Genomic DNA, 13,792 nt, shown 5'->3' on the forward strand with positions numbered 1-13,792 from the left:
TCTAATAACAAATGACGATATGAAGGCATGTAAAACACCAAATGATGACTCGAACCAATCAAACCAATCAGCCGATTGCTTTAAAATAACTGATTCAAGGAAATGAATCAAATCATGAATCAATTGCTATTTTTGCAGTTGAGGTTAAAATCAGAGATGCTCTTAAAATAGCTCTGCTCTCACACTCGCGAGTCTTGACATGAGCAGAGAGCGTGAAATTAGCCTACTGGCACAGTCTTTAGGAAACTTAATGGCCAAATAATTAGCACATTAAAATCAAAGCAATATTTACAATCACTCCTACGTTTATATTGCCAACAAAAATCGATCAAATAGGCGACAAACCTCATGGTTGATGCTCGGACTGAAATCTTAGGATAGCGCTAGTCGTGCTAAACTACATGAGCTGTACTCACGGTAGCGTTTCTGCTGTCTGCTTTAACGCTAATGTCGCCCATTAACCTGATTCATCATTTGAATGACTAAGCTAATGCTATCATCAGAGACCGGGTGATGCTATGAATCAGTGCTGCCCATGTTGGCTGTGTTCAAGCGTCTTTCACTGTTTATCCCTGAGTACACAAAGCGCATTAACTCAGTGCTCCTCTATCATTGTTAACCTCTCTCTTTAGCTTGATTGTTAACTCTTGCTTTTAACTATGTTTGGACATGTCTCTTTAGTAGTTTGTGTGCCTGTGCAATTGTTACCGGGTGTGTGTGTCTGTGTATGTGTGTGTGTGTGTGTGTGTGTGTATATATATATATATATATACACATATATATATATATATATATATATATATATATATATATATATATATATAAATATATATATATATATATATATATATATATATATATATATATATATATATATATATATATATATATATATATATATATATATATATATATATATATACATATATATATATACATATATATATATATATACACATATACACATATATATATATATATATATATATATATATATATATATATATATATATATATATATTATATATATATATATATATTTATATATATATATATATATATATATATATATATATATATATATATATATATATATATATATATATATATATATATATATATATATATATATATATATATATATATATATATATGTATATATATGTGTGTGTGTATATGCCATATTAATTTCATGAAAAAAAATTGGTTAAAATTATTGAACAGAGACAACAAGTACATAAAAATGTATTTTCATTTCAGCAATTGTATCATTTGCTTTCATTAAATGTCACAAATTTCTAAACAAATGACCACCTGTGATGAACAATGACAGATTCATAAACATTTGGTTGCATTTGTCTTTAATACTTGATCTCGTTGTTGCCGGGCAGGTCTGTAGTTGTCAGTACTGCATTGAAAAGCCCCTCTCAGACATTATTATGGCTCTCTGATAAGCTCGATTCTACTCGGTTCTGTGGTTTATAACATTTCTGTATATGACCTGTATAATTGACCGTCCCAGATTGTCCCAGGCATCTAGTTTCCTACATAAGTGTGCTAGTTTCATGTCTCTCATATCACTCTGTGCTCTTTCTTCTCCAGTAATCAATCAATATTTCATGTCCATTTGTTTTTTATTTAGTAAGTAGATGTGTAATAAGTGGCTGTGCAGAATGTTTGAAGCATCCTGTCATTTTTTGTAGATAATGACTGGCTGACTTATATTATTCCATTAATAGAAGTCAATAACAGGTCTGAGTACTGAGCAGCTTTGCTGTGCGTCTTTTAGCTCAAGGGCCACTTGATTGATTTAAAAAAGGAAAAAAAAGGCTGTTGAACAGCAAAGTCATAAACTTTATTTATTTATTTTTTTTCCTCCGTCAGCCAAACCCAGGAACTCTGCTATTGCTATCCCGGTGCAAGCTGGCTCTTCTGAGGTGGTCGTGGCCAGGTGTGAAGCAGCCCAAGGGAAACCCGAAGCAACAATCTCCTGGATCACAACCATCGCCGGCCGCTATAACCACACCTCGGTGCCCGAGAGAGACGGGACGGTGACCGTGAAGAGCGAGTATCGGATGATCCCCACAGCTGCTGAAAACGGAAAAGAAATCACCTGCTTGGTGAACCAGAGGACGCAGACCGAACCCAGACCCTTCCCGCTGAAGCTGGTGGTGGAGTGTAAGATACACACACACACACACACACATATACACATACACATACATATACTGCATTTATTTCAAGTCCATGCTTGCTTCTATGGCACTCAAAGAATTTCTAAAGAAAACCCTGGTTTTTTCAGTATAATAAAATGCGGGCCTTCAGGGCTACCAAGCTCTAATATGGCAAAATAAAAATAAGTAGCAATGATTAGTACATCTTTTTTTTTTTTTTTTTAATCATATATTTTCATTGAATCTGATCCAGTTCTCAGAAAACAGCTGCCTTTTTCAAAAGCAGTGGCCCGTAGACTGTAGAGACCTTTTAGTGCAACTTTTTTTAATTAGTTTTATCTTTTCTTTTTTTGATAATTGTTTTTTATTAATAACTGTGTAACACTTTACAATAAGGTTCATTAACATTAGTTAACATGATCAACGAGTAAACAATACTTCTATTATTCATTTTAGTCATTTAATTTCAGCGTTTACTAATGCATTATTAAAATCATAAGTTGTGCTTGTTAACATGAATGCACTGTGAACTAACATGAACTAACAGTGTATGGCTTTTTGACATTAACAAAATAGTAATATATGTAATGACTATGTTGCTCATAAATAATGTTAACAAAAATGTAAAGTATTACTAATAGCTTTTTTTGTTTTTATTTTTGATCAGTCTTCAAAAAATAAGTCATAAAAAAAATAAATGATTAAATGTTGCTTATATTATTATTTTTTGTTTATTGTATCATGTCAGGTTTAACCGATTTTAATAGTACAAGTTAATAAAATAAATGAGTTTTTCTTTTTTAATGTTTTGTTCTTTTGGTAAAGCTCTTTTTTTAAGGTTGCACCTATTAGTTGCTTATTAGCGTGCATTTGACTGGAATATTAGCCATTTATCAGTAATAAACGTGCGCACATTAATGCCTTATTCTGCACGACCTTATTCTACATCCCTAATCTTACCCAATACTCAAACATAACACCTACCTTACTAACTATTAATAAGCAGCAAATTACGAATTTATTGAGGGAAAAGTCATGTTTAATAGCTGACTAGTATTATCTATTCTAAAGTGTTATCTTTCTATTTTATTTCAGTTAAAGTAAAAGCAGCCTGCTTAGGCTTGCAGTGCTTTTGGCAGCACAACCCTGCTCTGAATGATTCATTTGTGATTGGCTTTCACTCGCTCAATGATCTCTCTGCCGGCTAGTAGTTCACTGGAGGGGAAGATTATCAATCAATAATCGACTCCAATTTTTTTTTTTTTCTCCGTTACTCACAAAGCCACCTTACGATTTCCCGAGGCTTTTTATGGCACTTTTGTGTCCTATTTTGTAGCTCGAAAGCTTTAGTTCCCGCTCATTGTACCGTAATTGAAAAGAAAAGCCGACCGGCAGATTATTCAAAACTTCTCTTGTAGTGTTTCACGCAACAACGAACGTCATACGATTTCGGAACGCGAGTAAACCAGGACAGAACTTTCATTTCTGGTCGAACTAATCCTTTAAAGAAGTGCGTTGTCGGTGGCACACACGTGAACTCATAATCCCTCCCGTATCGTTCGCTCAGAACACCTTTCCTCCCTCACCCACCCCACGTTTCATCAAAAAATGCATTTAAGCATCTTCGCCTCTGCCTCACATCACATGTCAGCCTCAACACATTGTTCGCTTTTTTTTTTTTTTTTTTTTTTTCATGAAAGCTATTTACAGAGTGTTTGAGGTGTCTGTGTTTGCATAGCTGAGCTGGAATGTTTGAGGATGTCAGAGATTTGCAACTTCACCGTTTCCTTTTATAAACGTCGCTGTTGGAACATCCTCACCTCTTGCACTTTCATTCTCTTGCATTTCTCCAGCGTGTCAAAGCACTTTGAGAGTCTATAGGGCAGTGCCACCTTCAGCAAACTTGTATCTTCTCTTCCCACCCCTGAACACAGAAAACCAGCCTTTGAACTGCGCTTTCAGTGCAGGATTTACAGATGGATGTCTCTCTCTCTCTCTCTCTTTTCTAGATCCACCCACTGTGACAATAGAAGGCTATGACAATAACTGGTATATGGGTCGGACCGATGCCGTTTTGACCTGCCAAGCTGACGCCAATCCTCCACCCACTGTTGTTACCTGGACGGCGTGAGTTCCTCTATTATCAAATCTTCCCCTTACTCCATCCAAACCCTTATTTTGTCTGCTTGAGACACGTCTATCTCTTGACTGACGGTGTCAGGTTTGAGTGAGAGCCCGAATGCTGTTGAAGCCGTTCACGATGCAGTGAAATACATTCAAATGATCTCTTCATCATGCAGTGCTATAATATCACTTATTAACAACGAGCGAAGGACTAGAGCAAACTATTTTTTTTTTCTCCCAATTGTACTCTACTGCTAAGAAGTCTCACCAAGGATTCATTAATTTGATTCAAAATAAACATTGAAATAATAATATTGCAATTTAAAAATAGCTGTCCTCTATTTCAATATATTTTAGAAAGCAATTTATTTCTCTGATGCAAAGCAGAATTTTTTGCACCGTTACTCCAGTCAAGTCTATTAGTCTAATATGCTAATTAAAAAACAAACAAACATATTTTATAATCATCAGTTAAAAACAGTTGTGCTGCTTAATATTTTTGTGGAAACATTTTTTTAAATATGCTCTTTAAAGAATAGAACGTTTTAAAAGAATGGCATTAATTTTAATCTATCGTAAGATTTATTTGCAAAAACAGATTTTTTTCAGTAAAACATTGATATGATCATTACAATCATTGTCTATGATTATGCCAACATGTTTTTATTGTTTTATTGTGTTTATTGTGAGTTGGCTCCTTTATAAAGCTATTTCTAACCTCAAAATAATCCAACAATTTGAGATTAATTGGAATTAATTGGAAAGCTCTTCATATATAAAATAGCTTGCCTAAATATGCTAAATATTTCCTTCTGTAAAACAAAAATCACGAGTAGTTTTATCAAAAAGCGTAGGAAACAATATAAGCTTTCTTCATTCTGTTTTCGATAGCATTGCTATTAATTTAGTCTGAAGAGAATCCATATTTCATATTTATATTTATGTGCTGTTGTTCCATCTCCGATATGACTGAAACAAAGTCAAATATGGCAGTTTCGCTGCTAACAGCCACAGGCTAATTGGCTGTGAATTGAGGAAGCATCTCTGCCTGTGGTATAAAGCAACAGCAGCCTATTAACGCTTCACTGGTTCAACTTCATTTTCTCACCAAAACAAAGAAGAACATAAATCGATACACATCGAGAGACAACATTTATTAGCAAGACTTATTGGGAGAAAGACACTTGGATGTAGCAGTTTGATTGCAGGGATTGAAGTTGGTTGACAAATATGCAACACTTACGGATTTAACGGGCACTTCTTTAAATGGAGTAGGCCTAATTATAATGGTATACATTAAAGTGGCGTAAAAAACGGCACACACACACAAAAAACACAAGCAGTCATTATTTTCCACTCATTGTATAACGCAATCTAATGTCTCCAAACATGCATAACAATACATTTAGAGAAATATGGTTGCATTTTTTTGTAAAATGCATTTTTGTAATTATAAATATAAATAAATAGCGATGCATTTAGTGATTTATTTGCATTTAATTCAGTTTACCGTGTCAGAGTTTTATTGTGAAATGAAATACATTTATATACATAAGAACTTTACATCAGTTTGACCTCAATCTGTGTCTGCAGACCTTGGTTTCCTTTTCAGCTGTCGATTGGGGTTCACAAGCTGAAAGCAATCAGAAAATAAAATAATCTACTTAAAGTTCTTATATGTAAAAGTAAATAGGAAATGCATAAAAAGACTAGGATTAATACTTTAACAAAGCCTTGTGTGTAACTCTAATGTCAATGGAAAGCGATTTAATAATATTAAATCTTTCACTACCAGTTTCTTGTTACTACTAGAATTTTCACAAAATTTTCATAGCAGACAGAATATTTTGTTGTGTGAATATCTGAACATGCAATATGTCAAAGACAGAACAGAGCCTCTGCTTTAAAAAAAAAAAGCTTTATTCCAGCATTCATTTTTTATAAACAATTGAATTTGGGTAAGTTTAATGTAAAAAAGCAACAGAAAATCATGTCTGGATTGATGATCAAAGCATAGATGGAGTATATTGCAAACATTAACACTTCTAAGGCTTGCACTTCCTGGGTCGAGATGTCTTCCGGTTTAGATTTATATTCTGTTTAATGTTTGATAACCACTTTAATTGCATCCATATATATATTTTGAAAATACTAACATTTTATATTTATATTCATATAATTTATAATATATATAAATATTTAATATACAAACATACCATTATATATATTTTTATATATGTACATAAATGTGTGTGCATTTACATATAAATAGTAAATATACTCAGCACACACACACCTTTATATATAAACAAAAACTACATTACATATTTGGTAAACTTGTTTTATGAATTGATCCCGATGTTTATTACATATTTATGTATGCATCTATACTTAATGTTTGTGTATATATAGTGCCTACTACTGGGAAAACGCTGGAATATTGTCAGTGGCGGGGAAAGGGTTAAAACCTGACTGCCATACATAAAACTAGACAACGGTTAAGCCAGCCTGGTTTCAAAGACTAGGTACAAATGCTCTTTTCTCTGTCAATGGTTCTTCAGCTCGTCGGGTCAGTTACCGCCTTCGGTGCGAGTGGATCAGAACCGGCTGCTGGTGAGGAAGGTGGACGAAGCGGTGAACACCACTTTCGTATGCGAGGTGAAGAACAGTCTGGGCTCTGGCAAGAAAGAGCTGGCCGCCACGGTCATCGGTGAGTAGCGCCACGCAGGAATGACACGTGCACTCTTGAAGCAAACAGTCAATACACTTCTCATCTCAAGTACAGCGCCCAAACCAGGCATGCTCAAGTGAGCTGAAGCCTTCGTGCCTGGTTAGGACGCGGTGTTTCACGGCACCTCCCTCGCACTTAGAAAAACACACACAACAAGGGAAGGGTTTCTCCTTACTACCACAGACACATGTACGCTTCTCTAATGTGGGTGGGCTTCAGAAGCCAGACTCTTACTTGGTGGTTGGGTTTCTAGTTGGCCTGCCTAACCCAATTTTGTGAGATTTTCTCCAGAAGTCTTTGTTCTATGTGGAGTCACTTGGTGTGAGCCAGTTTGCCGGGTTGCTTTTAATTTCTTCCTTTCACTTGTTGTTTTCTTTTCCCTCTTCACCATACCTAACAGCACAGTTCTGTTGTGTCTTTAACCTCTCTTAACAGAAAAAAACGTATCGCTATTGTCCTTTTCCTCTCTGTTCCTGTGCATGGGTTTCTTTTCCTACAGCTTTGTTGTGCCGAAATGCACTCTTAACTTTTTTTTTTTAATTGTCGATGCACAAGACCATCTCGATGGTACGTTTCTTGAAACGTTACCCATTGTTGATCAGCTACGGAGCGGCTGTTTGGCTAAATGGACACGTGTAGGCCCGCGAGCCACTGTGCTTTTGGCACTTTCTCATGCCAAGGCAAGCGCAAGAGCTGCATTTAGAATCCGTGGGAATCCTTTTGGAAATTTCAATTGTCTTGTGGGAGAACAAAGGCTCTTTGTAGGCGCTCTGTAGCAAGAAAGTGTGGGATGTTGTTCTAATGTGTTTTTTTTCCCTCTCTTTTCACATCAGTATTATAGGGGAGAGTTTTATCATGCCTGGTGCTTAAAGAAACATTCACGTACAATCACTTCTCGATGCATTCTTACCGCTGACGTGCATCACAGTGGATTGTCGCTGCATTGTCAATGATCTTGTTTCGCGCAGCCCAGCTTAAAAGGCCAGCAATTTCCATGCTGGTTGGTGTCTGCTGGTTAGTACTGGTCTAGCAGCTCTTTTCATCAGGGTAGGCGAGCTGTTTTGGTGTGTGTGTGTGTGAGATTGAATTTCATATGATCGAATTTGAGTGAAATGTGCCTGTGGCAGAGAATTACTCATCAGTATGTGTAATCTTTGATACTTTTCTTTAATACACAAAGTAATTTAGTACTTGAGACAGCGATGATCAATCATGCAGACCCTGCTGAAAAACAAGCTGCTTAAACCAACCTAAAGTAGGGGCTGATTTAAGACGGCCTAGCCAACATTGCAAGCTGGTGTTTATCCGGTCGATCCAAATCACCTCCCACCCTGAAAGTCTGAAAAGTATCAAAACCCCCTGCAAAATTGACCAATTTAACCAGCAAGTAGCAAATCCTTGGCTGATTTAAATTAGTCTAGATGGTCTCCCAAAGCGGTCAAGAGGGGTTTTAGAGGGGTTTGGGACAGCCGGTCAGGGTTGGACGTCCGTTAGACTAAACAGCTAAACAGTAGCATATGATGCTTGGGGACTAGCTAAATATCGACTGGTTTAAATTGGTCTAGATCAGTGGTTTTAAAACCTGTTCCTGGGGACCCACAGCTCTGCACATTTGTGTCTCCCAAATTTACACAGCTGATGCAGATCATCAGCTCATTAGGAAAGGGCTCCATGAACTGAAATGAGCGTGTCAGATAAGGGAGACATGCGAAATGTGCAGAGCAGTGGGTCCAGAGAAGAGGAGAAAAGGAAAGAACCACCCAAATGGTTTACCCAAAATGGTCAAGCTGTGGTTTTGCTGGTTGGTCTAGCTGAAAAGTGTCCAAAACCCTTCTTAGACCATCAAACTGACAAGCCAAACCGGTTTGCAGACCTCCTCTGTTTCTTCAAATACTTGACAACTTGAATGTGACATCTTGAAACCTTTACTGGAAAAACTTAATTTGTCCAAACTGCCAGGCCTGGTTTAAGCTGCTTTCCCACAAGTACTTGGATGTAACGGTAATCATAACAACCAATTTGGCCAAGCTACTTAGACTGGTTTAAGCTGGTTTTTGGTCCGTTTTTATGGTTTTGGAGAGTTTTTTCTTTTTTATTCAGTTGGTCAGAGTGGGGGGATAGCTAAACCTTAGCTGGTTGAAACTGGTCTAGCTTATCTTCCATCCTCCCAATTATCTAAAACCACCCAAACTCTTCAGTCAAGCCAGTTGGCAGACCAGCTAAAACCAGCAAACGTCATAAACTTAATAACCTGGGTTTTATTCACTATCCAGCTGCAATTTTTAGTTTACCCATCTGCTATTTATGCTGGTATTGTGCTGCGCCGTGTGTATTTCAATTAAGTCATTAAGTCAGGTGTAAACAGGGCCTAATACGAATGCAGACACGAATGCCACACAGTGACAAAGCTTGGCGGATTGCATGCGAGACTTGTGCTGACGCAAGAAGAATTTAAAAACCCCCAGCTCCCAAAACTGTTCACGTGAAGGATGCTGGATTGTACTGGTTCCCAGTGGGTCCACTGGCCCAGCTAGAAAGAAATTGTATGTGTTTGCATTAAAAAAAAGCGAGAAAAGACGGTAGGAAGGAGGGCTGTTTTTAAAAAGAACATCCCCAGACAGAATACTCTGGAAGCAGAAAGCACTCTTTTTCTTTTCCCCGCTTTCCTCTCGCCTTGAAGGGGGGAGACCTCCGCTTGTGCCAGCTAACAGACTAATCATGCAGCTTGCCAAGAAGGAGTGTTTCCTCATTTCTTTCCCCTTCCCTAGCCATTTTAAGACAGCTAATGCAGAAAACTGAAGGCTTTCATTGTAGACTCTATTGGGGGGATTGAGAGGCCATTTAGCTGCTTAAATTCTTGGCCGATGTTTGGTGCCGTTTATTGGGGTTGGTAGTGGCTGCAGTTTTTGGAGAAAACACAGGCACACATTTGCATGCACACATGTGAGCGCATGCACAACTTAAAACAGAACACAAGGCACGTCCCTGCTGAAAAGACCAGCGTGTTTTGAATGTTCATTGGTCAGTAAGGCTTCATTTGTCAACAAGAAAGACCATGCTGTTTGTTTGGCAAATCTTTTTTTTTTTTTTTTCTACCAATCTCTCTCACCAATGTTTTTTACAATGTGATTATATTTTGAGAATTTCTTAGTCGCAGTGCGAAGACAACCTGTTTCAGCAGACGTAATAAAACAAAAAAAACAAAACAGAAGACTTAAGTTGGCAGTATCCAATGGCTAGTGCTTGTTTGCTAGTGTCTGATTGTAGTTGTACATCACGTTATAAAATCAATATTCATGAATCAAGATATTAAATATTAATATCAGATCATCCCTGCGGCATGCCTACGCTGGTTCATCATGAAGACCAGCACCAAACTAGCAGAAAAAGGAAGTTATGGCTGGTCTTTTCATAAAGGACATTGAGCGAAAGCGTGAAATGAATTTCTGAATCCAAAGATTAGCTCATTCAGAGCTGATTGTAGACTGCAGCACTTCACTGCATCCATTCATGATTTTGCCCATTTGGATCATCAGATTTGGGTCTGTAACTACCAGATTTTCAAATTAAGGCTCAACTGAACTGGATTTTAACGTTTAACTGTCTATTCTTAAAGATGAAGAGTGTAATTATAAAAATTTCCCATAAGTGCCACTTTTTAGGGAAATCGATATACTAATATATCCAACTTTCTATAATATATTTACTCGCATACAGCATACTCATAAAAAGGCAATACGCATTACACTAAACCGTTTCCTCTTAGACGTTGCTAGTAAATTTCACAATTAGTTTAGAAAAATAGAAATAAGTGACATTTAAAGTACACATTTCTGCTTATAGTGGAAATAAGGAAATAGTTTTCTTAAACTCCAGTAATCTTTATTTATATTTATAACTTTAAAAAATCCTTTTCACAGTGTATATAGCATATGTCAGCTTGCATAGTCACACACTTCTATTCACACACAATTCTATTATCACCCAGCTCTCGATCTGCTAAAGAGACAAAGACATGACGGAATTAAGATAATATAAACATTAACATCGCAATATTCTGTAAAGCCGCTTTGAAACGGTGTTTGCTTGTGAAAAACGCTTTATGAATACGCTTGAATTTGACATTTGAATCTTTCTTCTATTTGACTTTGCATATATATATCAAACAAATGACACACTTTATCTTGAAATAATATGTATTCCCTCTTAGACTTTTCCTATCATATCGAGCAGTTACAGGGCTCTTACCTATAGCGCCTTAAGCCTAGCGGTGTGAAAACAATGTCTGAAACTCTGCATGTGAGATAAGGCGAGAGAAAGACCTCAGTCGACTGACACCTGGTTGAAGCTTATCACCCACGGCTTAGCAAGAGAAAATCAAGACAAAGACGGAGGCTACAAGAGGGCGAGGAGATATCGCCCTGCTAACATTCAGGGAAATGTCAGAAAAGTGGGCTGCCAAGATTACCTGGCTCTTAGCCCACCCCGTCCATCATTAGGACTCATTACAGATGCTCCGAAACCTCAGAGCGCACCGTGGAAACACGAGGGCTCGCCAGCTTGCCTTTTTCTTCTCTTTGATCAATTGAGGAATAGAAATCAGGCTTTCATGGGGTCTTGCTTTCGGCTGCCTCGTTGACCCGGCCGGATTCTACCGATTTAATGATTTACCGGGCTTTCCTTAAATAAGCAACGAGCGAATGATTCACGTGGAACCTTTTGAGTGAACATTTATTAGTCATTTGGAACGCTGAAATATTTAATTACGTGTACTTTTAACGAAAATGTTTTGCATTAATAAAATCCTCGTTTCTTGTCGAACAACGCTAAATTGAATATCAAAGCTGTTTGGCGTAGTGTCTGATGCTTCGCTTGTGCAATCTACCCTAGAAGCGGGCAGCTCGGAGCGCTTTAAAGATATCAGCCGATGCATCTCTGTGCCTGAATCAATGGAGGCTTACTTAAAAGCAGCATTTTTACTGAGCCGCTCCTTCATCATTCTCTCACAGCAATTTTGTACACATGTCAGAGTTTAGAAACTGCCAGGCCGCATATATACCGATGCTTTAATGTTCAGAAACAGAATACATGCCGTGCTTAGCCAGATGGAGCCGGCTGCATTTATTTATTTATTTTTTCATAAACATTTAGTTTTCAGGCTCTCATTACTCCCCTCGATTTTCTTTGTGAAAGTAGTCTTCGTTCTGAGTGGATTATGAGGAGCAGGCTGTCTGAAATGGGACAATGGCACATTTTTCACGAATTTCTCACGGATGTTGACACTGATGTGATGGCGGATGCAATGAACTGTTGAAAAATCATTACAGGATCCTTTTACAGCTTAGCTGTGGTTAGCCTGGCTTAGCCGAGCGATTTCTACTGCTTCCACAATCCTGTTATCTGTCATTATTCGTCATTACCTGAAACTTCTCTCTAATAAACTTGCGCTCTGCATAAAGGGCTAGACTATAAATGGATCTCTGTGTTCCAGTCTTCTCATCATATTCAATATATCTTTATTTAAAAGGCTGTTTTTTTCTCCCTCAAACAGAGGAGCTATCATTTTCTATCATAGAGCCAGATGGATTAAAACAAATTATGCAATAATATAAGAATTCTAGTTAAAGGGACAGTTAAAAAAATTTTCACCCTCAGGTTGGTCCAAACCTATATGAATTTCTTTCTTCTGAACACAAAAGAAGATGATTTGAATATGTTGGTAACCGAACTGTTGGTTATAATAATGGTATATAATGAAAGTCAATGCTGAATAAAAATGGTTTGCTAGTTTTTAAAATGTCATGAGAGAGCATTTTAATAATCAAGACCACAACACAAGAATAAAATAGAATGATTTTCAGCTAAGCACACGCACCTTATTTATAGTTGTCTCTATATATTAAACTGTGACATGGGAAAAGTAGGCCTATGTTGTGGATGAACAATATGCAACATTTTCATTTATTAGAATATAAACGCTATGTACCAGTATAAAAACAAACAGCGATGTTTTCCTTAAGCACTGTATATTCTTAGTAAAACATTTTAATAAATGAAAAATTTGTGGTACAGAGACTATAAACTTTTCTGCGTGATGATACAGACAAAACATTAAATCAGAGGCTTGATCTGATTCACTGACGTCATGCGAATAAATGAAAAAATAATGCCTGTGTGTCTATATGTATGTGTGTATACATATGTATGTATGTATATATACTGTAGTATATAATGTAGCATATGGATGTTGTGTGAAATGCCAGTGTTCGATTTATAACCCGGCTCTTTTTGCACATGATGACATTTTTAGAAATCTCATGTTCACGACCCAAGACCTGGCAAGGTTGTGAGGTTTTTTCTTTTTATCGTGATGTTGTAATCCACTCAGCCATGCTTACGCCGGGTCTTTGATGTACAGTGCACACGGTGACTTCAGCAGGACAAAAGAAATCAAGATAGGCACCCTGGGATTATTGCCTGCCACAGATCGAATTTGAGAAACGTGCATGTCAGAAATACCATCCTCCTCCAGAGCAGCTCTTAACGCCCCTCTCTTTAAGCAGTCAACAAACGTGTGTGTGAGTGTGTGTTTTCCAGTACGGAGATGAGCGTCTCTGGCAATAGGGTTATTAGGATCTGTTCAAGCCCAATTATATAGAGCGAAATCTGTTGAATGTAGCACTTTCTAACAGGCATGACCCAGTCATGTACACACTCCATTTTGCATCTCAAAACCCTGGGTCTTTTTGTGTTTTTCAAGTAA

The 13,792-nt window shown here is 37.2% G+C and overlaps 1 protein-coding gene across 2 annotated transcripts in view; it reads left to right on the top strand.

The window, feature by feature from the left end:
* pvrl2l (PVR cell adhesion molecule related 2 like) overlaps positions 1 to 13,792 on the top strand; it is a 138,778-nt gene that overhangs the window by 60,817 nt on the left and 64,169 nt on the right. For both annotated transcript variants that reach the window (XM_043237687.1, XM_043237688.1), the window contains exons 4-6: positions 1,885 to 2,178; positions 4,184 to 4,301; positions 6,860 to 7,008. In XM_043237687.1, the coding sequence (XP_043093622.1) occupies positions 1,885 to 2,178; positions 4,184 to 4,301; positions 6,860 to 7,008 (561 nt within the window). The remainder of the gene's footprint in view (positions 1 to 1,884; positions 2,179 to 4,183; positions 4,302 to 6,859; positions 7,009 to 13,792) is intronic.

Source organism: Puntigrus tetrazona, chromosome 4 (genome assembly GCF_018831695.1).
Source record: "Puntigrus tetrazona isolate hp1 chromosome 4, ASM1883169v1, whole genome shotgun sequence".
NCBI lineage: Eukaryota > Metazoa > Chordata > Actinopteri > Cypriniformes > Cyprinidae > Puntigrus > Puntigrus tetrazona.